At 43.4% G+C, this 27,847-nt stretch overlaps 1 protein-coding gene across 2 annotated transcripts in view; it reads left to right on the top strand.

Annotated features, from left to right (window-relative positions):
• CDHR1 (cadherin related family member 1) overlaps nucleotides 1-27,847 on the top strand; it is a 712,137-nt gene that overhangs the window by 443,165 nt on the left and 241,125 nt on the right. For both annotated transcript variants that reach the window (XM_069610819.1, XM_069610820.1), the window contains exons 12-14: nucleotides 5,696-5,848; nucleotides 6,928-7,092; nucleotides 25,744-25,811. In XM_069610819.1, coding sequence (XP_069466920.1) covers nucleotides 5,696-5,848; nucleotides 6,928-7,092; nucleotides 25,744-25,811 — 386 coding nt within the window. The remainder of the gene's footprint in view (nucleotides 1-5,695; nucleotides 5,849-6,927; nucleotides 7,093-25,743; nucleotides 25,812-27,847) is intronic.

Here is a 27,847-nt window from a genome sequence, read left to right as displayed (position 1 = left end):
CTTGCTGCTGTGTTCTGGAATCATTGTAGTGTGTTGGTGAGGTTACTAGGTTACTAGGTATGCCAAGGTAGATGCTGTTGCCATAGTGTATTATTTATATGACAATTGAGATAAAATCGAGTTTTCTGTGTGGAAAAGTGATAAAGTTTATTATCGGCTGAAAGATTGAAGGTGGAAAAAGCATTTCTTTACTACTGCGTTAACTTGAGGTTAGAGTGTTAGCTCATTGTCAATCAGGTTTCCAAAATTATTAACTACAATGGAAGCTTCTGGTCTTCTGTCCATTTTCGTAGGCAATGCTTTGGGTGGTTGGCTAGAAGAGTTGTGGGGCGTGATCATGATTTCATTTTTATCCAGGTTGAGTTAAAGGTTGTTGTTTCTCTTCCGTGCATTGATTTGTCAATTAAGTTAATTGATGAGGGTTTGGTCTCTGTCCTTGATGGTGGCGATTTTTTTAGATGATTTGAGTGTCATCTACTTGACTGTAGCATGTAATCCTGTGCCGCTGAAAAATGTGGTGATAGGAATGAGCCTTGGGTAGCACTACATGGGAGCATGCATGAGGTTGAGCTGAAAAAGGCTAGTCATGTGAGTTTCATTTTTTTGTAGCACAATGTAGCTTAGTATTGTTTCTTATATACATATTACTTTAATGAGGGCTGCAAAGTGATTGTGTTCAAAAGCTTCTGAAAGTCCTAATAGCATCGGTGTTCATTTTCAGGTTATCCCAGATGGAGAGCAGTGCTGATTCTGTCCCTCTCGTAGGTCCAAACATGATTCTGGTCCAGCAGATGGTTGGTTTCCTTGTATGAAAGGATTTGTCCACATATCAGTAGTTTGTCCATGTAAGGAATGTTTGATATTGGCCGGTACTCGGGGCGTGGGAGGGGTTATCTGTGCTTCCTGTAGGTTTAATGTAAGTGGATTTGATGTTTCTTGGGATGGTTCCTGTTACCAGCAAGTGCTTTATGAACTTGCTGAAGTCTTGTGAAGGTGTTTTTTTGCTGAGGATGTGCTTCTAGATGCTTGATGGGCAGGGGTCTACGCGGTAGCTGGCTTTGTTGCTTTCCTTCCCCAGTTTTCTGATGTCCTCTGCAGAGATTTTGCAAAGCAGTTCAGCATTGTGGTTGCTACTGGGAATGTGTTGGTAATATTGTTGCTTAGGTGTTAGGGTATAGTACTAACAACTTGCTAGATTTTATTACTTTGTTTTTAAAATGGTTTAGGGGTCGTCATAGAATTTCTGTGAGGGAGTGGGGAAACTATTGCATGGTGTTGGGCTTCTTATATCATTAATGATTTTGAACATTTTCTGTTTATTGCTTGCTTTTCATATTCGTTCAGCATAGTGCATTGTTTTTGCATTTAGGATTGATGCTTGATAGAGCTGTATCTGTTTAAGGTACAAAATTATGTCATGCTAGCTATAATTTTTCCTCTATGCTTGTTCTATCTTCCGGTTTATTTTCGTCAAAGCTTGGAGGTAGGGGTAAACCATATTGCAGCTAAAATATTTTGAGTGGGTTGAAGAGTTTCTTCAGTGCTTCTAAATCTAGGTCTTCTGTGATTCTTTTTTGGTGTCTCCATCATATGTTCTGGTGATCGTGTGTCCTGGAGAGAGTTGTGTGGCTTTGTGGAAGTCAATATGGTGTTGAGGTCTGCTGTGTTGAGGGATTTCCATATTTATTTTCTTGATTGGAGCTAGATTTCTGTCAGCGGCACATACTTGTAATGGAGCAAGAATCAGGTGCAGATCTAGTGCAGTGCTGGTTATGCTGCCATATTTCTGTGAAGGTCGGGTTGTATGTGGGTGGCCTGTGAATGAGTAGGAATAATAGAGTGGTTTGATGTTACAGTGCTAGATGGAGGAGGAGTGATTCACAGTCTGGGATGTTTATTGATGGTGCCACTGTGATTCATAGGCTTTCTTTGTAAGCTACACATACGCCCCACCCTCTTTTTTCTTCTCGGTTGACTTGCCTCTGTGCTATGTTTTGACATTGTTTGGGTGTTGATCAGATTGTAGTGACTCTTTTTTGTTTTTTACGTTTTGTTTATCCATTGAGGCTTGCGCCAGTAGGGTGATTGCCCTGTGTTTCCTCTTGTCGTTTTATCCATTGATTGACTTTGTTGGTTTGAGGGTTGATTGCTGGACCTTTGTTGTTTCCAATTCTTCATTGAGTGAATTGAGTGGGGTCGATGTCATTTAGCGGGTGCTTGTGAATTTGTGAGTTAGTATTCTGTTGTGACACCAGTCCTTGGTGACAAAAGGTGTGCTGAGGAGGGTTGCTTCTCTTCTTGTACTTTGGGCATTTCTTAGTCCATGTAGGAGTGGAAAATTATCCAAGTGGCACATTATACAAGTGGAAAATTACCCAAAAGGCAAACTATCCAAGTGACAAAGTGTCATGGTCAGAAAGTATCCAAGTCACAAAGTATCACAGTGTCAAAGTGGCAATGTATCAAAGTGGCTAAGTATCCCCGTGGACAAATATCCCATTGCCAAAGTATCCGAGTGGCAAAATATCTCAGTGGAAGTATCCGAGTGGCAAATTGTCGGTGGCACAATATCAAAGTTGTAAACTATAACAGTGGAATGTTTTACAGTGCTATATGTTAATGTGATGAAATACCCAAGTGTTGAAATGTTCCAGTGGCAAATTATCAAAGTGGTGAAATATCCCAGTTGTGAATGTAACTTTCGAAGTGGCAAATTATCGAAGTAGCAAATTATCGCAGTGCTGACATATTTTAGTGAAATGTATGAAATAGAAAATAATCAAAGTGGAAACATATCTTATTTGGGAAATATAACGGTATTCATTTATCAAAGTGGCAATGTCCCTGATGAGTCCCTGATGAGGCAAAATATCCAAGTTTTAAGTATCACAATGGTAAATTAGCAAATGTGTGAAATATCACAGTAGAAATCTATCAAAGTGGCAAATATTACAGTTCCACATTAAGAAAAAGTGGCAAAGTATCAAAGTGGCAAATTATCAGAGTGTCAACCTTTCAGAATTGTAGCTTGTCAAAGTGGAAAAATCAAAACATGGCAAACTATTCAGGTGGTAACAATAACACAGTAGCAAACTATCAAAGTGGGCAGATATTAAAGTTACAAATGATCTAAGTGGCCAAATATTGCTGTGGTACATTATTCACAGTTCTGTCGATTAACTTAATTCTTTGTGGTCCAGTGTGTCAAGATAGAGGCTGTTGCACAGCAGGGCGGGACACCAGGTGAACAGGCAAACAGGAGGCACATTTAGCCTTTAACCTTTGCCGGCTGCCTGGGCAAGGCTGCTGTAGGCTAACTGTAGAAATGGGGGGATAGACTAGGTGACCTTCGAGGCATGCAGTAGGCCTGGTTTTCATAAAAGGATTGTGATTGAGAGGCATGCAAGATGGCTTCTTGCAAAGCTAATTCCAGTTTTGGAAAATACTTGAGAAAGTGATGGAAAAAATACCAATGCAACTAACAACACAATCCTGGCTGTTTTAAATCCATAAAAATGTGTGGAAAATCAGAATTCGAATTAAAACAAAATAAAATACACCAGGGATACACCAGGGATACACCAGGGATAGGAAAACAAACAATTCCTTGTAATACCAATCTCCTCTCCAGACAAGAAAAAGAGTCTGCGCCTCATTACCTGTTGCATGTATAACAACAGTAAATCTACAATAATGCTGACAAAATTACCATTACTGCCACTTCGTCCTGTGGTACTGCAGGATTACAAGTTGTGGTAGGGCTGTGGAAGTCCCCATTTGTGGGATCCATAGGACCCCATAGGGATTCTGGCTGAATTACTGCCAGCAGCAATTCTGCCGCAGTAATTTTTGGCAGTATGGAAAATGGTCTACCTCCAGCTTGTAATCCTACCTCTGTACAGCCAAACTCGTAGTTTGGCGGTGCAGTAGTTTGGCGATAACATAATTACAGCCGCATTACCGCTATTTTTACTGCATTGCCATACTTGTAATGAGTCCTTTTTGGCTCTCTTCCGAGGACTGGGAAGGGGGGGGAGGGTCAGGTGACTTACTTGGCATAGAGGAGGCCTGGATTCCACAAAAAAAATTGTGGAAGAGCGGTGTGAAATGTGGCTTCTTGTAAAGCTAATTACATTTTTGGCAAAAGCTTAAAAAAGATAAGGAAAATATTCCAATCCAACTAGCAACACAATGCTTTCTGTTCTAAAGCCTTAAGCATGGGGAGGGAATTGGAGTTCAAGTTAAAACAGATCAAAATACCTCAGTGAGGAGAAAACAAACAGCTCCTTCTGATGCCAAGCTCCTCCCCAGACAAAACAAAGACTGTCCTTTTTCGGTTTGCTTCCTTGCCATTTGGCTGGCTTACACTTTATAAAATCATTTTCCACAGCCGATCAGTGATATGCTGCATGGCAAAGAAAGCTCTCTATCGAGGGGAGCTGCTTGTGTCCCGCTTCATTGATGGATATTATCAGTCACACTCTGGGAAGGAGCTTGATCATCCTCACATCCTTGTAGGTATTGCGGTGACCTGGAAGTGACACCCGGGAACACCTCCAAGCATAAGACCAGCTATTTCACAGGAGTTATTAGGAGCAGTGTCCCCTATTCCACCACTGTCACTGTATTACCTGCATGGTATACACTGATGGCAGTGGTAGGCGACTGTTCATCTTTCCCTGTGGGAATAGCCCCATGGAAATATGGTCTCAATCAATTGGCAAAGCTAAGCATTGGGCCCCAGTGGCAAGGAGTTTCAGCCCACTGAGCTCACGTAGTTGGCGAGTCATGGGCCAATTGTACCTGTGCATTGCAACCATGGTTATTGCCAAGTGGTACTGCTCCACCCAATGTGAAACCAGGCCCAAAGTTTCCAGAATGCAATATACCTGGACCCAAATTAAAGCACAAACAATTGGTTTAAATGTCATTTCAACAGTAGTATCACAATGTTCATTCAAAACTGGAATGGTATGTGGGAAGTGTGTGTGTGTGTGTGTGCGCGTGTGCGCTCTAATAGGGTATGTTCGCAAAATAAATTTGCAGTGTTTGTCGATACCCTATTTTCAAAATGTTTTAAGATGAAGTTCTTGTGGCCAGAATCAAATGAGACAAGTCCATTGTTGCAACGCAATACACAGTACATACTCCACTGCACCGACATCTACCACATACTCGTACAGTGAACCCCTTAGTTTGCAATGAAACCAAATGGCCAACCTTCCATTACTTTACATTAAATGACAGTCCATATTAGTAGGTGGATGGTAATTAGTGAGCACTGGTAGCCCTGTTAATGTTCCCTTTTTTCATGATCCTCTAAGGTTGTGATCGTTATTTACGACACTCACCACCACTACTATGGACAACGAGTACACAGAGAGAAAAACATAACCACTATTGGTTAGAGTTAACCTTTGACCAGCAATGAAGCCGTTTGCCGGCTGCCTTTCAGACACAGAGAAACATTTGTTTTTGTACTGAGGTGAAATATAGATTAATACATTAGATAACAAAATAGAGTGACATTATCATAGTCACAAAAAATGTAGATGTTTGGATAGGGGAATCGCCATACACATAATGACAACACTTTTTCTTTCACTCTACAAAATTGTGAAATTATCTGACACTGGAAGTTCTATTTTATTATTCAAAAATAAAATAATGTCTTCTCACACAACTTTTTTCTCAGGGAGCCAATGCAAAATTCAACCTGCGTCTGGTTGGTCCAGCAGGGATCCTGCGTGTTGTCCCACAGACGGTCTTGAATGAGGCTCAGGTCACCATCATTGTGGAAAATTCTGCCGGAATTGACTATGAAAAGTTCCAGTTGTTGACTTTCAAGGTATCTGGGAGCATCTTTCCTTTTTCTTTCGATGCTCTATGTGCCAGTATCAACACGTAGTTACACGAATTACTGTATGCCTGGTGGGCACATGGCATTTATTCCCTGGCAGCTGTACTCGCAGATGCCTAAATCTTCTCCTGACAGAATTAATAATGATGTATAATTCAATATCAAGTATCCTTTACCTAGTGTATCTCTTAGCCACTGTTTTGAACAACGTCGGTATGCCAACATGCCCCCATGTGATTGCTTACTTGTGCAATGTATAGTTAATGCCAATTGCCCTCCTAGCTTTTAACTATGGAGCCTGCTGAGGTTTTGAATCCGGAGGCTCTGCTGAATACTTAGCTATCTGCTTGGAAGAACTGTGTGCCTGGAGAAGCTGGTGGTGTGATGCGTGCATTAAAGATACGCGCACCCAGTGGACTCCCCCTTTCTTCTGTGATAGTGGCAATATAGAAAGATGACAAGATGATAGTGCCATATTTTGAGTTCAGACTTCGTTCTTTTCGTGAATTAATGGAGAGATGCATTTTGAGAGTGCCTATGTATAGTCTGAGCTGTCTCTAATACTTGTATATGCCTCCACTGCTGGCATCTTGGTTAATGTCTCATGCAGCATTAAACTGTGCTGTCAAAGGGAAATCATTTGCAGAGGTACCTTTATCATGGTGGGTGGTGACACCCCATGACATCGGTCCCTTCCCCTTGCATTAGGATGACCAGGTGGCTCACTGTGACTAAAAGACCCCTTTTCCAGTCCCATGATTTCCCTTTAATCCAATTTCTATTAGTCCCCTCATAGAAGGGATTTGTTACATTAAGGCCAACGAATGAAGAAGTGGTCCTTTAATGGCATTGAGTGATCTGGTCATATCAACTCCTATTTTGCTTTTAGATGCGTTTCTTTTCCAGGAGAAATGTAACATTGATTACCTGCTAATGTTCTTTTTGGAAACGGGTCCTCCTAGTCTTACATTATGATTAACTGTGATAGCGAGGCTATCCATTCGCAGACTTTACACTTTTAATGGCTTACCTTCTTGTGGACTATTCTTTGTTTTCTCTGCTTGCAGCTCCTCGCTGTAGAGGTGAACACTCCTGAAAAGTTCAGTTCCACAGCAGACATCATGATCTACCTTTTGGACACCAACGACAATGCCCCAAAGTTCTCCTCTGAATATTACATTGCCAGAATTCCTGAGAATTCTGCAGGGGGGTCCAATGTTGTAGCTGTGACGGTGAGTATGTCTAAGTCATGTGCAGAGAGGAAGTGTCTTATATTTCTGTGATATTTATTTTACCGTAGAGAGATTTTAGAAACTGTATTAATATTGAATGGTGTAGATTCTGTGCAAGTTGGTGTAACATTTTGGGCAACATTTCAGCCAAGTGGGACAAGATCTAAATTGTTACCTATTTTTCAGCAAAAATTAAAATTTGCCTTTATCACCTGCATTTTTTAGGGGTATTGTGGTATTGTTTGAAATGTAGTGCAAATGTCTCTCCCAGTGAGTAAGAGCCATTTGCGTGTTTGCTGACGTGACTCTGAGCAAGACAATTGATGCTTCCCTATAGTGGTGGAAGCGTGCGACTATAGAAATATTTCCTATGGATTGTCTACAGGGAGGTACATAATTCCTTAATCCTACCTCCATTTTTTGGGAGAATGGGGAGTAACCTTGTCTTGTGACCTCAGTGCACAAGGCATCTAATCCAGGTTGCCCATATGTGGGAACATATATCAAGGTATTGTGTGGATATGAGTTTGTGATGTCATTCAACGGGAAGGAACTAAAAGATTTGAAACTGAAATCAGGTGACAGATTAAGTCTATGATATTTTTCCTTTTAATTCGTTTTTTTGTCAAATGAATCATATTGACACAATCTGTTGTATGCTTGTCAGGAAAGCACTTATTGACCCGAAACCCCCAACTTTAAGTATGATTTTCTGATTTCCAAAAAATCGAACCTACGTCTCCTTGCAAGGATGAGGATGAGTTTGTAGTTATCACCATGACAATAGATCTGGAACACAAATGGCATGCTAGAGCAAAATGCACGAGGACTGACCAAGACAAGATGTTATCAGGAAGATTTTACTGAAGTTCTCTGATTTTTCCTTGGGAAGTGGAACATGTACAAGGCTTACTGGAGTCCAAACTAATAGTGCAATTACAATTTCCATTGTATCATTGTCGGATCATGACCAGGGAACAACAACCTGAATGAAGTCTGGTACCCAGCCTCAGATCAACTAAGGGCAGTTTGGCAACTATGGCATTCTGAATACCATAGTGAAAGCACCAGATCCAGACATTTAAAATGCTTCCCCCTACTTCAAATCAGTCGATATTGAAGATAACCACCACATTCTTTGACCATTTGGGTGACCGAAAATATGAATTCTCAGGTAAGCATTGACCTGTGGGCCCTTACACACATGCACCCTTCACAACACACAATCTGCAATTAGATTGCTGACAAAGATAACTCACAGAGTTCTACTCTCTTCTATGTCCCCTTCTATGTCCCCTTTCTTTGATCTTTAATTTAACTATTTTGGATTCCTCAACTATGAGAGCGCAAGTCCACTTCCCTTTCCCGCTCTCTCAACATCTTAAAGAATAAAAGCACTAAGATAGATTCAAAGTTAGAAATAAAATCTATTTATTTATCTTCATATAGTATATCCAGGATTAGATCAAATAACTTGGCCTCCATATTCATCTATTGTATAATTTTTGATTGTGCAGCTCATAACCAGAACTGCCCATCAACTCATAGATTCGAATGCGCGATTGTAAAATAGAGCTAGCAAAGAACTGGGATAGATGAACTGTGTGGGCAAGGTTACCAATAGCATCTCTCTTACATCACAACCTCAAGATCCTCGGGTGCTAAGGATTAACATATGAACATTGTGCTTATTGTTGATGGCTATATATACATTTCCAACCCACATAAAATACAGATATTTCTGATTCACCCTCTTTAATAGAATCTTGAAATATCCTCCAGCACCATAAGAATGCTTATATATGCTAAAGCATCACCAAGCATTTTTTACATAAAAAACAGCAGCCTCTATTCCTTTACCTTCTATGTTTCTTAAAAGCATTCAACTTTCTCATAGTCCACCCTTGGACTTGCCCACTCAGGTTTTGTCATGACCCACAGGACGCGCCCCTTTTAGTCTTCCTGATCCTTATCGCAACGGGCCTTGCATTCCCTGACACTCCCAACATGGCCGTCCAGCGTGACACACATTCCTCAGTCTATACGTTGGATGTAACGTATTCTACTAATAGACCGCACCCCTGCGGCTCTGCGCGTCTCAATGCTATTGCCAAGTAGCGAACAGACGTGTGCTCTCCCGGATCTCCGGATTGCTGCATCCCGGAATCTTAAACGCACGCTGGAGTCGGAAGAGACTCACTCAGCCTATTTCAAGTCCAGGTCTGTCTGCAAGAAGACACCGCCCACGGAGTCCAGCAAGGATCGGTCTCAGGTGAGAAGGGGGGAACTCCGTGACAGTTTGAGACGCCTACCGACCGCACTCGAAGTCGACATGGAAGCGGCCGTCCAGGACCTGATGCGAGGTATGCAAGAATTAACCACCGAGGTGCAGAACTTAAAGGCGGAAAACGCTGCTCTCAAGCAATTAGTTCTATACCGTGATTCAGCCGCAAAAGAAAGTGTGTTACTGGGTGGCATTGTTAACAAATATGATGGGTCGGCAAAAACCCTTTGTGGATTCCTGGACTCATGTTTGGTTCACTTTACATTTAAGCCCTATTAGTTTTCCACTCCCAGGGCTAAAGTGGGGTTCATAATCTCTCACCTTTCCGAAAATGCTTTAACCTGGGCTACACCCCTAGTTAACTCCAGCGAGGCTCTCTTAGATCACTACAATGGTTTCATACGGGCCCTAAAGACCATGTTTGATCGCCCTGAGCAGGTCTTTAGTGCCCAGGAACGCCTCTTAGACTTTCAGCAGGGATCCCAGGATGTGCTCACGTATGTAACCCGCTTCAAGCAATTGGTCAAGGAAGCTGATTGATCTCCGGAGGCAAGTTTGACCCTGTTCAGGAGAGGACTAAATGAGGAGATTAAAGATGAGTAAGCCAGAGTGGCCCGACTGAACTCATTCCAGGCTCTTATGGACCTTGCCATGCAAATAGACTTTCGCATCCAGGAAAGGAAGGCAGAGAAGAAAAAATCTAGGGGAAACCCTCCAAAGGTGTCCTGAGAGTACCTCCAAATCTGACACAAACCCTGGATCAGTCACCGAACCGGAACCCATGCAGATAGGAGCCTACCGTGGACCCATATCCCCGCAAGAAAGGATGAGAAGGATTAATTTGGGGTTGTGCATGTATTGTGCCTCAGACAAACACTTGGTTAGAGAATGCCCTCTGGCCCCTCCTCAGCGTTCGACAACGCCAACTCCCGATCCTAGATGGGGAGCAGGGCTTCGGGAGAGAGATGTTTGCTCCACATCAATTCCATCCTTGAACTCTCCTGGACAAAACAATCTAGTGATACTACAAGCCTTCGTATCAACCACCGGGAATAAGACCTATCCTGTTTTGGCCTTGGTGGACTGCGGGGCTATGGGAATAATCATTGATCAAGATTGGGTTTTTAATCACCACATCCCATACGAAACACGAAGCATCATGCAGCCAGTGGAAGCGATCGATGGAAGACCCCTCACTTCGGGGCCCATAAGCCTGCAGACCAAAGAGATCCAGCTTTCAATTAAACACCACCAAGAGCGGATTCGATACGACATTATTAAGTCAGCTCATTACCCCATGGTATTGTGCATGCCCTGGTTACAGAAACACAATCCGTATATCAATTGGACAGCAGGATCACTATTCCTCGGCTCAGAGTTTTGTATGTCTCACTGTCTAATCCTGGCTCCCTCCTTGACCCGCTCCAAAGAACCACCAATAGACCATCAAGCACCTCTCATGGTTTCCAATATCGTGCAGGTTCCTAAGGCCTGGATTTGTTGATGTGTTCTCAACTGCCATAGTCCAGGCCTTACCCACTCATCGGCCTGAAGACTGCGCCATAGACACGGATCCCTCAGCAGTGATTCCTTTTGGCAGGATGTTCATCCTTTCCGAACCTGAGAAAAAGGCCCTCTGAGAATACTTGGATACGACCCTTGAGAATGGCACCATAAGACCTTCAAAATCTCCAGCCGGAGCTTCATTGTTCTTTGTTCCTAAGAAGGACACTAAGGAACTCAGACCCTGCCTCGATTATCGTGGATTAAATCAATGCACCCTCAAGGACCGGTACCCTTTACCCTTAATCTCCGATATCCTGGAAGCGGTCAGAGGCGCTGTGATTTTCACAAAACTGGACCTCCGGGGTGCCTATCATTTGATTTGTATCCGGGAAGGAGACGAATGGAAAACAGCATTCAGAACACCCTTTGGTCACTTTGAATATCAGGTCATGCCTTTTGGACTAGATAATGCCCCAGCAGTCTTTCAACATTTTATGGACAGGGTGTTCTCAGACATGCTATTCCTCTTAGTCATCGTCTACCTGGATGACATTTTGATCTACTCCAAGGACCTTCTAAAGCATGAAGAGCACGTAAAGGCAGTACCACAACGACTCCGTGAACATAAACTCTTGGCCAAACCCGAGAAATGTCTGTTTCATGTTGCTTCTGTTCATTACCTAGGATTTATCCTTACTCCAGAGGGAATTGGCATGGATCCTTCAAAGGTAAAGGCTATATTATCCTGGCCTGCTCCCATGTCCGTGAAACAAGTTCAATCCTTGCTGGGGCTCGCCAATTTCTACCGGAAGTTTATACCCACCTTCTCTGAGATTGTTCAACCGATTGTTGCTCTCCTGAAGAAAGAAACCCCCTTTGTCTGGTCTATTCTGCAAGATAAGGCATTCCAACTCTTGAAGACAAGATTTACTCAAGCTCCCATTCTGGCCCAACCCGACATTGATCGACCATTCCTTGTGGAAACGAATGCCTCTAACTACGCCATTGGAGTGGTGTTGAAGCAAGAATTGGAGGATAAACTAGAACACCCCATTGCTTACCTTTCACGAACCCTGACTCCCAGTGAGACACACTACTCCGTCCAGGAAAAATTACTTTTAGCTATCTGCCAAGCCTTCACTGAGTGGCGACATCCTATCCTGGGAGCAAGATATCCAGTCCAGGTCCCCACGGACCACCGAAATCTTCAAATTCTACAGTCATTAGAGTGTCGGAACAGTCGTCAGGCTCGTTGGGCCTTCTTCTTTGCCCAGTACCAGTTCCACATCACTCATGTTCCTGGATCACAAAACTTGATTGCTGACGCCTTATCTCGACGGCCTGACTACGAAACTACTGAAGATAAGGCCTATCCTAAGATGTTTCCCCACATGATTTTTGTAGCCCAAGCAGTCAACCTCCTGGAAGAAATCCGAATACAAACCCAATCCTCTGAACTCTGGAAGAATATTTCAAGAAAGAATCAATGGAACCTGAGAGTCAAGGAAGGATATTTGTTCAAGGACAACGCTCTGCTCATTCCTACACAAAAATTACAACAAAGAATAATAAACCTCTGTCATGATACCCTTCACTCCGGACATCGTGGCATCACCAACACCCTCCACCTCATACAAAGACAATTTTGGTGGCCTAAAATGAAGACTGACGTACAACTATACGTCCGAGCCTGTGCAATCTGTAGTCAGAATAAACATGACAACAAGAGGCCGGCGGGTCTTCTGCTACAACCCGCACTGCCAACAAGGCCATGGGAATTTATCGCTACAGACTTCATTGTGGAATTACCGCCTTCCAGAGGGTATACCACCATCATGGTCACCATTGACTTGTTCACTCATATGGCTCATTTCACACCCCTCAATTAACTACCATCCTCATCTGAACTGGCTGGAATCTTCCTGGAGCACATATTCCGCCTTCATGGACTTCCTTCCAAGATAATTTCCGATCGAGGACCTCAATACGTCTCACAATTCTGGAAACACCTCTGTCAAATATTAGGAATCCAACACGCTCTTTCATCAGGTTATCACCCTCAAACCAACGGGGCCACAGAACGTGCTAATCAGACTCTGGAACAATATCTTCGATGTTTTGCTACTAAGGTTCAGGATGACTAGTCGCTCCTGATACCCGTGGCTGAATTCGCCTATAACAATTCTGATCATTCAGCAGTTAAGACCAGTCCCTTTTATTGCAGCCAAGGATTCCATCCATCAGTTCTGCCCTCTGTTCTTCCACAACCCACACCGGTACCTACTGTCGACTCCTGGATTGAAACACTTATCAACATACATAAGGAGACCAAAGAGCACTTAGAGAAGGCCAGAACACAGACCAAGAGATATGCGGATTCCAAAAGAAGACCCGGGCCTTCTTATTCAGTTGGAGATCAAGTCTGGTTGTCCTCGAAATTACTACCCCGACATCTACGACCAAAAAAATTGGCCCCCCCGTATTATGGTCCGTTTTCCATCAAGGAAATTATAAACCCAGTCTCATACTGGCTCAAGTTACCAGAATCCTGGAAAAAGATTCACCCAGTTTTTCACTCCTCCTTATTAAAACCTTACATTCAATCCTCCCGGAAATCCTGCAGACCCACTCCTGTGGTGGTGGACAATCAACTGGAATATGAAGTGTCACGGATATGCGTCTCCAGTTATAAACGGGGTCAGCTTCAATATCTGGTTTAATGGAAAGGATATCCCCCCAGTGAAAGAACTTGGGAACCACTTTCTAACCTGAATACCCCTCGACTGCTCAGAAGATACCACCTCATACACCCAGGCAAACCTGGAGGAACAGGTTTTCGGAGGAGGCATGCTGTCATGACCCACAGGACGCACCCCTTTTGGTCTTCCTGGTCCTTATCGCAACAGGCCTTGCATTCCCTGACACTCCCAACATGGCCGTCCAGCGTGACACATCTTCCGCAGTCTATACGTTGGGCGTAACGTATTCTACTAATAGACCACACCCCTGCGGCTCGGCGCGTCTCAATGCTATTGCCAAGTAGCGATCAGATGTGTGCTCCGTAGTTCGCAGTATTGCTTTCCTGGTTCCTAGCGTTTCTACTTCCATTCCTTGCCCCTTTCCCTTTTCCTCTTGCTTCCTGGACTCGTGCGCCATTAGCACATCTTCTTCGTTTCCCGGATCCCCGGATTGCTGCATCCCAGAATCTTAAACGCACGCTGGAGTCGGAAGAGACTCACTCAGCCTATTTCAAGTCCAGGTCTGTCCGCAAGAAGACACCGCCCACGGAGTCCAGCAAGGATTGGTCTCAGGTGAGAACGGCGGAACTCCGTGACAGGCTTGACAACTCAGAATTGACGCGCTGGATTTTGCCCAGTGAAATATTTATATCTCAAAACCCAGGTAATTAAGCCTCCAGTCTTCCAGTATGTCATCCCTTATGCAGCCATTATTTACCAATGCCAAAACTCTCTAAAGCTGCTTTGGAAAAACACAACAAATCCACCATAATCACACCCTGTCTCAAATGTAATGTGGTCTACGCATTCAGGTTGACATGTAGCCATAATTTCACAAAGCATTGTTCTCCAAACTACACCAATCATATACAAAATACCTGTTCCTGTGTTCCACATCCTTTCAGAGTCCCCTTGATTTCTCAGAGCTACACAAGATGTCATAACCAGTAAAAGATCTTCTCTTTCCGGGGGAATTAATTCCCTTCTCTCCATAGACAGAAGAAGCTTTCTCTTCTCCCAGGACCAGGGAAAGTTTCTTCTCCTTCTCATGGCAAAGTAAATCTCCCCTCCTAGTTTGTGGCCTTGATCACTGTGCTTGTGATTATCCCTGGACTAAGGCCTGCCTGATCGTCTCCCTATAGACAGGAGACACATGTGAGTAATTCTATATGCCCCTGTGTGTGCTCCACCAGTTTGCTTTGCTTGTTTGCTGAAATGTGAATCCATTGGTAGTAGATGTTTGAGACTCAGCTCCCTTTGTTTTTGTAAACTGACAAACCCTGCTTCAGTCAGGCGTCAGTCATGCATTACCCCTATTGGGCAGGATGTGAATACAAAATACCTATACAATGTGTACCTGAAACCCAATTTATGTAAAGATGCTTCCTGAAGGCTGAGATACACGAGAGTCAACAGGTCAAGTATTATACAGTAGCAAATCATTTCTTCATCCATGAGCAGCACTCCACGTTTCTGCAGTGTGCTTTTGGGAGCAGCACATGAAAAGCCTCTGGGAACTTTATATTCATAGGAAAAATATTAAAAGTTGGGCAAACATCGCTAAATTAATCATAATAATTAATAGGAGATTTATGGGGTGATAAAGATCAATCTGGTACACGTTTATTCTAATTTGAACCTACAACATAGTTTCATGAGATCTGAACTTGGTGCTGTAAATTCAACCAGGCTAATTTTACTTAAGTTAATCTGTTCTGGGGAACTGGGCTGGTGGCTCTTCCATACCTTTGGCGAGTCATGCCGGGAGCTGTCCATCCAAAAGGTGGACCTGGGAGGGACAGAATAGCCCATTCACCTCTACAGTGTACGTATTGGAGAATCATTTGTCCTCTGGGACACCCAGCCAGACTGGATGGCTAAAAACACAACAGATGACACTACCTTATGCAGGCCTGCCGGAGTGTTTCCTCTTTTAAGTTTAGTTCGATATTTTCACTTTAAGAGTCTCTTTATGCTGGCTGGTCTGCCATTTTGGATTTGGGAAAGAACTAAACTGTGACTTCCAAGAAAGGGAGAAGAGGTCACAGTAAAGTAAAAGATATGCAGGAAATAATTTAGGGACAGCTGGGTTTGGTATCTGCCAATAGCCTTTGGATCTGAAGAAGGATGAGCCCTGTGCTATTATCACTATCTTGAAACATTGATGTATAATTCTGAACTTCTCCTGGAATCAGCTAACCCTAAAAAGGACTGCTTCACTCCACTGCCAATTGGCTGGATAGCAATTTTCTAGAAGTCAACTCCCCACTTATCCCGGAAAACTGTCTAAAAAGATCTGCCTATGGTGGAAGCTTTTCTTTAAGACCCAACAGTAGTGACTGTGGTTGCACAGCATTTAAAGTGATTTAAAGGGATCCAGGACAAGTCAGGCTGCAGCTAAAGGTCCCAAGGCCTGGGTATCAGTGCTCCGAAGTGTTGCACAAAAGGTACATACATTTCTTTTTGTCTTCTTTGAGCATGGACAACATTCAAACAAAGGTAAAGAAAACAAAGTAGGACCCTCACAAAGTCCCTAAGCATGCCAATGTAACGTGCAATCTACCCAGCCAATGTTAAAGGATTTTGGTTGGTTACAGCTTTTTCATTTTTAGAAGAAGTGCCGACTGGGAGGTAATCTCCGGTGAGTGAGAGGTGGTGGAGCCTGGTTACCTACCTTCATATCTAACACTCTGTCTTTCAGATGGTCAGGGGTAGCATCCATTCTTTCCATGACCACAGGGAATATCAACTCCTCGCCACAGCGAGGGAACATGAAAGTTCTTGCTCCTTATTGTTGTAAAGCTTCCTGCCTGTATCACCAGCTATGGAATGGCTGTGCTTGTTTGTGCTGTGCTCACTGGTGCTTACTTCACTAACGTATATGCTAAAATTGAAATGATACAGAGAAGACTACTGTCCCGAAATCAATATTTATTAGTGGTTTGTAAATCCTATTTCAATATCGAGGTGATTGTAGATTTGCTGCAGCTGCGACACATTTTTGGAATGAGCTTCCTTTATCCATTAGATCAATTTCGAAAAGCCATGAAATCATGGCTTTTCAGTTAATTTTGTTTCTGCAGTAGGCACATATTGAGAAAGATCTGCGCTTTTAAACAGTAAATGCTGTGTTAGAAGTCATAAATCAAAGCAAATCAAGTCAAAAAATGACCAGGCAAAGCTTGGACTCCAGCCTTTGTCCTGAGGAAACTGTTAAATCCTGTTACAAATGTTGGTCTCTCTGGCATTGCAGCCGGCTGTGCTGTACCGTATTCATTAGACCTTCCAAAATGGCCGTCGGCCTTTCCCGATAATCCGTGAGCAACTGTTCAGCTTCTGCAAGCTCACTCCCGACGTTGCCGGCAGGTCATGTCACTGCATATACGGGCCCAATGGCAGTGGCTCAGTGCGCCGCTACTCCTAGACCAGACGCTTCATAAGTTGCCGCTTTCTAGGAATCATATTGTTTCTTCTATCTCTTACCTCCCTTCTAACCTTTCTTCTTTATGGGCTTCAGATCCGATTGTTCCTGGCTCCAGAATTTCTTGGCCTCCGCATTCAGAGATTCTTCTGCGTTTCTCTTCGAGACCTCGTTCCCGGCTTGTACGGTTAATCCGCTCAAGACATTACCACTCGGGACATTCTTCAAGCCTCCTACGATTCCACCCTTATGGTACTTGGCCCAATTCCTATTCCTTTAAGTCACTCCTTCGAGATCCCCTATTACCCTACACCTTTAGACTAACCATCTCGCTCTTTCCAGGAACTACTTTTCCACGGAATCCCGCGGCTCCTCTGAATCCCTCCTCTTCATTCGGTCAGCAGAGCCACGGGAGATAGAAAGTCTTCTAAACCTACAATTGAACAAAATCTGCATTTGAACATCGAGAGCAGATCATAGGTGGGTGGCGTTTTCTGGGGAACCACCCTGCTTGCTTTGTTCAAATACCTCCTTACCTGTGCTTTCTCCTCCGTAGTGAGCATTCCATGTGGAAATCGTCGCTCCACTCCTGAAAGCTAACTTCGGCAGACTCCAGCTCCCGAAGATAAAGAAACCTGACTCTCCACGCCGCTGCACAGGGTTTTCTTCCCCAGAGGGTTTCCCTTGGTAGTGCTGCCCCCTCTCCTCCTGGTTATTTTAGCCAGGCAGAGGGCGGATGAGCTTGTGGGGTAATCCTTATATTCTTCTATAACAAACTTCATCCAAGTCACTGCTGCCTGTCCAGGTTAGTGAATTTCGTGGATTCATGAATTGGTGTATAAAAGAATAATACATATCAGTTAACAGTACATTCATAACAGCTAGCGATGCCCTAACAGACATACAGCAGTGACTATGGAACAGCAAATGCAGCAACTAATGGCTGCCATGCAGTCCATGTCCCTTGAAGTACAAAACCTCAAACAAGATAACGCACAGCTAAGACAACAGGTATCACCCTGATGCAACTTCTTTATAAAAAAGCTATGCTGCCTAATGCAACTGTTGCCTCTGAAAAAATGGCTGCTGCCGAAGCAAGGAGCCTCCACTCCATGGACCCACAGCTGTTTCACCAATCCGATTTGCCGTTGCCATAAACTATCGACCTGCAGCCAGCTAGCGGAAGGCGGAGCCGGCCGCATTTAAAAGCTGTGATCAAAGGCCATTGCAGCTCCATTCTGCTCCAATGCGTCCTGGGCCATGAAGAGCTCTCTAACATCATCCCGACGCAACATCCTTATGAAAAAGCTATGCTTCCTAATGCAGCTGTAGCCCCTGAAAACATAGCCGCCGCCGAAGCGAGGAGCCTCCTCTCAGCAGACCCACAGCTGTTTCACCAATTGGATTGGCATTGCTACAACCTATGGTCCTGCAGCCAGCTAACCAGAAGGCAGAGCCGGCCGCATTCGAGGGTTGTAAGTAAAGGCCATTGCAGCTCTCCTCTGCTCTCTGCTGCTCACCGCAAGTGCCACAGATCTCGGAATGCTGTTGTTTCCAAATCGGGGAACCCTATTAGAAGGTAAACCTATAGCATCTATGCATGCTTATGGCATTATCCTGTCACGCACCCCCAGAACCATCTCCCTGAGTCTTTACTGCACTATCCCACTAGCTTTGCAACCCACCATCTTACATCCCGCCTCCACACCACCCCGACCTTCCACGCAGCACACGCAACCGCCGAATACAACTACGTGTGCTGTTCTACCAAAGGCTCTGGCCCCCATCGTTGCCTGCTGGCATATAGTCAACATGCCAACCCATTTCAATTGCCCTCCATTGATACCCCTGAGTATTGCTTGGGCTGCCCGCTAACATAGCTCCTTTGTGCCTCATCACGCACATACACAGGCCTGGCCTCTCTCTGGGTCAACCACACTTTTCACCATCACTCACCTTGCCTCTCCCTACCACATTTCTCCCACCCCTTGCAAACTGCCACAAGCACAACCAGCTCAGTCCGCAGCATGGCCCCAAAGCTTACCTCTGCCCCCCAACTCCCTTCCTACCAGCCTTGTCGGAGATAAGCCTAGACCCAAACAATCCAGCATGGCCTCTTCTCCTACCAGCAGCTCTTACTACGCTCCACTCCACCACCTCGAAACTGGTGCCACCTAGTACCCCTGCCAGCACGATCAAGACATCCTTCAACATGCCACGCTTGAGCATGACTCCCTCCTTGTCACATAGGCCTACTATCACTGACATTTCCCAGCCCGCCTGCACACAGACCATGGCCAATACACAGTATGCAAAACATCCAGGCGGCCATCTCACTCCAACCTACACCTACCACAATGAAAACTCAGCTATCCCGCAAAATAGCCAAGATACAACCTTCCCACACCAAGCACACTAATAGGGACCCGTCTACCAATGCCAATCCACTAACACCACAACCCTCCTCCCACCTCAGCACCACCTACCTCCCAGCCATAGCCTTAGGCCTGCCCAGAAGTCACAATCTGCCTTAACACCCTGTAACTCACACCCACCTGAAATCAGAGTCCGGAATGCCAAATTGAGATACAGAACCACTCCTCTCCACAAACCCTATCCACATGCTGACCGGCCCCCGGATATCACACCAGGCGCCACTGACATCAAATTCCTACTTAGAAACGCCTCTCCCCACCAACCACCCACAACATACCCCAGTATTTTCACAACACCGTTACAAAATCTACCTTTGCTCTGTGCCCTCCTCAACACCAGATCCATCACTACTCACCCCCATGAAATCCTGGACCTCATCACCACAAACAACTTTGACATCTTAGCCCTTACCGAGACCTGGCTCTCCCCCTCAGCAGGCTCAACCCTTTCCATTGCCATCCCATCAGGCTACGCCATTCTCCGTAGCGACAGGCAAGAAAGAAAAGGCAGAGGAGTAGCCCACATCTACAAAGAATCTCTCCCAATACATGCATCGCCCTCAACTACGATTCCCAACTGTGAATCACTGTCAGCCAAACACAAATGCTCACAAAACAACACACTCACTCTGCATCTCTTATGGCCCTGGCCCCATCACATCCTTCAAAGACCTCACCCAACTTATCACCACCAACCTCAAACCAACTACTCCACTCCTAGTATTAGGTGACCTCAACCCGGGCTTCAATGACGTCACTAATACAGACGATACTGCCATAGCCACCGCCCTGGAAGCCTCACCACAGAACCTACACATTCTCACAGCCGCATCCTTGATTGGTTGCTAGACCATAAGGGCAACATTACCATTTAATCTAACCGACCCTGCCACTGGTCAGACCACCACACTATCACCTTCACCATTCCAGCCATTACCAAACATTCCAAGCCAGTCATTGCCAACAGCATCACCATGGCTCGCAGGTCACCCAACCTGACTAGCACTAACATCATTCCTCTCATCAACTCACCACTCCCCTCTTCACAAGCCCCCAGAGTCTTAGTGGACTACTATAACACCTTGGTCACCAACGCTGTCAACCACCTTGCACCTCTCAAAGTCAAGAAATCCAAGACCCCAATACATCATAACACCTGGATCACCCCAGAACTGTGCTCTGCCAGGGACGAGAAATAAGCAGCAGAAGCCACATGGCATGAAATCCCTACCCCAATGAATAAGTGCCACCTCTCTTCACCATGCTCTGTGAACTAGAAACCCCTATCCCCACCCCCTGCTTGGTGTAATAAGATCCAAGACACCCTCACAGGAAAGATCACACAGCTGCAATCCATAATTCATGCTAAACAAGTTTCTCAGCCTACTGCCGGCCACCTGCCCGGTCTTACCCGCGATGACATCCCACCTTTCAAGTTCCAACCTATCAGCAACATGGACCTTGCAAATATCATTGCTGGGCTTCAACCATCCTGGTGCAAGGGAGATACACTCTCAGCCAACCTGGTCAAAGATTGTGCTGAGCCCTACGGCCCCTTATTGCCATTATTACCAACTCTTCCTTCACATCATGCATCATCCCACTCGCAATAAAGGAATCCTGGATTGCACTGCTCTTGCAAAAAAACCTACCCTTGACCCAGCTATCCCCACTAACTATCAACCCATCACCACCGTCCCCTTCCTCCTCAAAATCATGGTAGAGTGACTTACCTACAAATACATACTTTCCAAGAGCACTACCACATTTTAGGCTCCCGCCATTCAGGCTTCCACCCTAAGCACGGGACAGAAACAGCCCTCCTTGACCTAAAAAACAGCTTGATAGTGCTAATGACAGTGGATCATTATCATTGCTTCTCCTTCTTGACCTCTCAGCTGCATTCAACCTTGTTGACCATAAGATCCTCTGCCAAGCTCTCACCTCTACTGCCCACTACTCCCCAGAAGACACCAATTGGATCACCTACTTTTTAGATCTTCCAGAGTATTTGCTGGCGAGGCCACCACTTCACGGACACCCAACTCTTGTGGGGTCCGCCAGGGTTCCTGTGTCACCCATCCTGTATAATGTATACACTAAAGTAAGTCATTGTTCAACCATCTTGATGCCCTGGGAATCTTGTATACTAACTACGTGGACAATACCCAATTCCTTATCCCTCTCCGACGACCACCTGAAAGACACCCTTAAGATTAATGACATCTATGAAACTATCCAATCCTGCATGGCTGCACACAGCCTCCGCCTTAACAACAGAAAACAGAACTTCTCCTTGTTGGGCCCCCAGCATGCTTGCAGAGTCTCCCCAGGAATATACATCCTTCATCATTGACGGCCACAAGATCCCTATCGCACCTTCTGTTAAAACCCTTGGGGTCTACCTCGACTCTTCTCTCTCCATGTCCCGCTATTTCAACCATATTGCTTTGACATCAGGTTATGTCATTAAATGTATCAATGCCAACAAACATTTCCCCACTATCACTAACCATCTGGAAGTTGCACAGGCACTAATATGCACAAAACTTGACTACTGCAACTCCCTGCTTTGCGCTCAGAGCCGCTCTTGAAAGTGGCAAATGAAACCATACTTCAGATGCCAGGAAAACAGCCCATTGCCTCCCTGTCAAGGATAGAATCATCTACAAAATGATATCCCTCACCCAGAGCTGTCTCTCGAATGAAGCTCTAGGTTACCTAGCTAACAACCTGAAAAAATATGTTTCAGTAAGACCCACAAGAACCACCTGCAGTCACTGCCTTGTCATACAACAGTTCAAATGAGCCAAAGTGGGGGGCTATAGTTTCCCAGTAAGGGCACCAACTGTTTGGAACAAGATAACCCCACATTTATGTGGAGAACCATCCTACAACGTCTTCAGAAAGCACCTCAAATGTCTCTTGTTCAACTGACTATTCCCTCCCCTGCTCCTCCCCCACTAATCCACATCTGTTCTCTCTGTAACTAGCGCTAGATGCCCATGGGCTTTGCACGCTTCTATACATGTCAAAATAAAAAAATAAACAAATGAAACAGCCTCCATAGCATGGCTGCAGTGGAACGGGCACTCCTGATCCATAAAGTGATCAATGTCCACTGGACAAATTGAAAGTAAGAATTAACAAATTAAAACTATTGTGAAAACATATTTATTGGTGACAAACCAACGTTTTGCCATGCTGCAACTTAGTCATGGGTTAGAAAACATCGAGAATAGACTTCATTGTATACTTAAATACAAAGTGCATTGTGATCATAAAAAGAGGACTTCACCATATCAGTTCAAGATGAACATTGAATCAGAGTTTGTAAAGCACTTAGTGCTGGAATTCATTTGTATATCCATTTAGGTTCAAATGAGTGGAAACCGGCAAGTTTGCCAAATATCGATTTTTAGCAAATTGAAGCTCCGATTTAGTCAAGGTTAATGTGTCTCCTAGTTCACAATGAAATTGAACTATTGGCAGTCCTTTGAAGTGTCTAATGCCAAAAATGCCAATAGTATTATAACAATGAAACAAAACATATGTACAATATTCCACATATTACTGTAAAGATGTAAAATAGAATTACACCAATTATTGAAAGCACCATCATGGTATGACATGGATTTGGAGAGAGGCGCCACTGGTAGACTTAAAGTTATCTGAATTTACTATCATTTTGTGCTCGAAGGCTAAAATAAGCATTCAACCTCATCTCATAATGGAGTCTATTCATGGTCTCAAAGGTAAGTCAATATCAGAATGGCTATAGTGTGCATAGTGCATTTAGCCAAACAATGTATTGCATTAATTATATTACCTCACTGAGCTGTAATAAAAAACAAATGCTATTGTTCAAAAAGATCATTCTCAATATAAAGTGCTAGGTGGCCAGTATAAAGTAATTTATGACCAAATGTATACATATTTCTGAAGCTCTACCTTTTTCTGATTCCTAGATTTAAAGAAATCTACAGGGAGAAATCCCCAATAATTAATTACATATCATAGAAATACATGGATGCCTTCCATGGTGTTTAATCCATTCAAAATTGTACTATTGAACCTGATTATAAGTTAGGTTTCTAATTTTCTCAGGATCAATTCATATTTGCCCCCTCTTTGGTGTTCAGTCCCCTTGCTTAATCATATCCGTTTGAAAAGGTCACTGTATTTACATTGACAATCAGTAACATGTACGGTAATTGGATAGCAGATATCAACTTTTGCCCTTGTGTTCCAAAATGTGTATTTTAAGTTTTCAAATTGTACTTCTAATGTACATTGTGGAACAAGGACACATCAATTCATAAATGACGAAAGTGGTGTTACAATCAATCCTATATTTTGATATAATTTGTCAAATGAGTGCATGTGTGACAATAGCTATTTTTACAAATGGAACATGCTCCAAAAGAAAAGGATCCTGTTCATCCATTACGCCAATTGGTTTTACTAGGTGGGGAATAAAAGCTCCTAGTAACTAAATCTGTCAGATTTTTCCCTTGTCTATAACTGATTTGAGAGGATTGTCCAATAATGGAAGCTAACATATGATCTATTAACAGGAAGTGCCAATGTTTTTTAACTACACCTCTAATCCTTGAGGATTGTTGAAAATACATAGTTACAAGTCGAAACATTTTAGAGTTTCTTTTAACTTTTGTTTTTAACATTGATGATCTTGGCTTCTAGCTTTCTCATATGTTTGAATTACTGTTTTTTTTATGCTAGCCTCTTTATAAAAAGTTTGTACTCCTTTGTTCACACACTTCACAAAAGTAATTTTCTTTAGAACAGTTCCGTCTAGCTCAAAGGAACTCAGAATAGGGTATATTGTCTATGTTGCTCTTGGGACGTAAAGACGATGCATGCAAAAACATGCTATTTTCTTAAGCGTTTGCACCAAATTGCCCACTTTAATGAGAAGGTCCAACATTTCAATATGTGTTGTGCTTTGAATAATCACTAGTAACTGCAGCCTTTTATGCTGACAAGATTGTGGCAAGTATTGATGCTTCAAAAAAAGTTTTCTTAAATGTTGATTGGATGGTGCTGCATGCTCAAGTGTTGAAGCTCCCCAGGCTGCATGGAGCTAAACAATATATCCAAATAATGACAAACACTTGTTAGTATGCGCTTCCAAATTAATTTTATTGTTTCCAATTTGTTTGAATTGAATTGGTTCGCTATAATGATGCCATCAATTTCAAAACCTCAACCTGTGTTTCTCCATTGATTTTACAATGGTTCATCAGGAGGCAATGTTGAACAGTTACTTATATCTACAAAATCAAAGTCAACAAAAGTGTTGTGCTTTGATTCATGAGGAAATTTGGGTTTAAATCATTCTCATTCAGAAAATTCACAAAACAAATCAGATCTTCCTTGGTTCCCTTCCATACAATAAACACATCATCGACCTGAGCTGGATAGGAACATGTACTCCATTGATTTATTTTATTGTTGAAAACATAGCAATCCTCCCTAATAGCCTGTAAGCAAGTTGGCAAATGTTGGGTTCATTTCATTGCCATTGCAGTCCTTCTTTTGTAGGTAATATATTTTGTTGAATAAAAAGTAGCTGTGCTCCAAAACAAAAATATATAAACTCTAATAGCATGTCAGTGTGTGCTTTATGGACTTTTGGATGCTTTCTCAAAACGTATTTAGAGGCTTTGATGCCATCTGCATGAGTGATTACAGTGTGCAATGGAGTGACATCTAATATTACTAGTGTAAAATCTGACTCCAAAGGGATAATGAATATTACGGACAGCCATAGCGTCCCTAACATAAAAAGCCAGACCTGTAGCAAAAGTTAAAATAATGTAATCCACAAAACTAGAAATAGGATCAGATAAGTTATGTTAGTATATCTGACATGTGGCCTTTACTGTGATATGTTCGTGCAAAAGCCAAGAAAGGATGTTGAGAACACTCAAATCCCCAGACTCTGAGTAACTGGGAAATGATGATAGATCCGTATAGTAGACCTCTGTTTGAGGATAACAAAACTCAGCCTCTTTGCTATTGGCAACGAAAGGAGAACTATGTTATTTTGGTGTTACATTTTTCTGAATTGTCCTAATCCTTATGAGTACCTCTAATGAAACTGTGTCTTTTTTTTATTCCCCTCCAAAGTTCAACATCTGTATCACATTGACTCTGCTCAGCTTGCATATATATGCACAGCACCTTAAAGTTTACAATAACAAAATAATTTTTAGTCATGCTAAATCCACCCTCTCTTTGTAGGCAACCGATGCTGATTCTGGGTTATGGGGAGAAGTGAAATATTCAATTTATGGAGCAGGCGCTGATCCGTGAGTGATTTTGAGAGTTTCTTTTTAAATGTGTTTGAATGAGTGTAACAGACAGTAGGCTATGGATGCTAAAATAGTACATTCGTTATTTCTTTGTATTTTGTATTGTTGAATATGTCCTCTCTTATGGAGTTGCATGAAATCATCTAGGGTATTACCTTTGCCGGATTTACTTGATATCTTTTTTAGGTCTTTTGCTTCAGCTTGTTGAGTCCTCAGGCTAAGGAAATGTTGCAAGTTACTTCAAAATATAATAAGGATTTCTTAAGGTGTATATATTTATATTCACTGACAAAAACCTTACTTTAGGTGCAGTTAAGTTGCTCAGATTTAACACAACAACACCCTTGAAATTCAGTGGATGTGGGTAGTCATGACCAGCTTAACACAGCACGCTCCCTTTGATGTCCCCCATAACGCTATGTCCCCCTTAATGCCATTTAGTATGTCATTCTTAATCCTTTCTCTTATAATATGTATGTGCTCTTTGGCTTTGCAATGGGAATGTGCAGAGTTAAGCTGGCCATGACTTTCCACACCCACTGAATTTCAAGGGTTTTGTTGTACCAAAGTCTTTTACGGGCTGCTAGTCTTGGCCTTCGGCCGTGTCCACTGTGCATGTTCCCCCCTATATGTTTCTTTTGGAACCACTAGGTGGTAACAGTATTTGGCAGTGGCCACTCTACATGTCTTTCTGCCCTTGCCAGTGTGCACGCCCTTTGACCGTGCCCACTGTATATTTTAAAACATAACCATGTCACTAGCCATGGTCTTCAGCCATGACCAGTGGTCCCGTCCTTTGGCCATGTCCACTGCCGGGCTACTAGCCATGGTCTTCGGCCATAGCCAATGGACATGTTCACCCAATATGTTTCTTTTGGAACCACTTGGTGGCTGCGGCCTTCGGCCAAGGACACTATAGATGTCTTTCGGAACCACTATCCGGGGCCTACAGCCTTCAGCCATGCCCACTGTATATTGCCATTCCCACTGTATATTTTAAAACAATATCGGGCCACTTGCCATAACCATCGGCCATGTCCACTGTACATGATCCGCCAATATATTTTTTGTGAATCTACTAAATGGCCATGGCCTTCAACTGCAGCCACTATACATGTCTTTCAAGCACAGTATCCAGTCTTTGTCGCTGCCCACTGTATATTTGTACACACTACCGGGCCACTAGCCATGGCCTTCGGCTGTGTCCACTGTACATGTTCCCCCAATATGTTTCTTTTATATCCACTAGGTAGCCATGGCCTTGGGCCACAGCCCCTATACATGTCTTGTGGGCTGTCTAGCAGCCAGGGCCTTCATCCCTTGCCAGTGAGCATGGTCTTTGGAGGTGCCCAATGTACACTTTAAAACACTACCTTTCTTTCTTACTCACTAGCCATGGCCTTCGCCCATGACCATTGGCCCGGCCTTCGGCCGTGGCCCCTTTATATGTTATCCCAATAGCTTTCTTCCGGTCCTATTTGCCATAGACTTTAGTGATGTCACATGTGACGTCATCATTGTGGTCATAAGCAGCGCTACAAGGGGCACAAGGTTAAGGTGGTTTTGTTGTGTTACATTATCACCTTAAAGTCCTTGCAACTTAAGTTTTTTTCTTTTAATTTCAAAGGTTTTGTTACAATGTATTGCTCACCTTAGCGTCCCTAAAACTCTATTCAATGAAAATGAATTTCAAGGGTTTTGTTATTCTATAGAATGTTCTGAACATGGGCAGGGTGCACGGCCTATGGTCGTGCCGACTGCATATTTTAGAACACTACCAGATCACTAGCCATGGCCTGCAAAGAAAAAGGGAAATAGTTGAATATGAATGCTGTTATTTTTCAAAAGAAGTTTTTCTGCAGCATTTTAGCGAACTTTAGAAAAATGCATTGGTGAATTAGGAGCCCCACTATGTGTACCTTATTTGGACAAAGCAATTGCAAAACATTTCTACCATACTTGCGAGTGGAACTTGATGAGAGCAAGTGTACTATGCAGGTACTACATGTAATCTGACAGCAGTGCTCATAAAA

This window comes from Ambystoma mexicanum, chromosome 8, assembly GCF_040938575.1.
Source record: "Ambystoma mexicanum isolate Mex_15411 chromosome 8, UKY_AmexF1_1, whole genome shotgun sequence".
Classification (NCBI taxonomy): domain Eukaryota; kingdom Metazoa; phylum Chordata; class Amphibia; order Caudata; family Ambystomatidae; genus Ambystoma; species Ambystoma mexicanum.
This window is presented reverse-complemented; position numbering and strand designations above follow the sequence as displayed.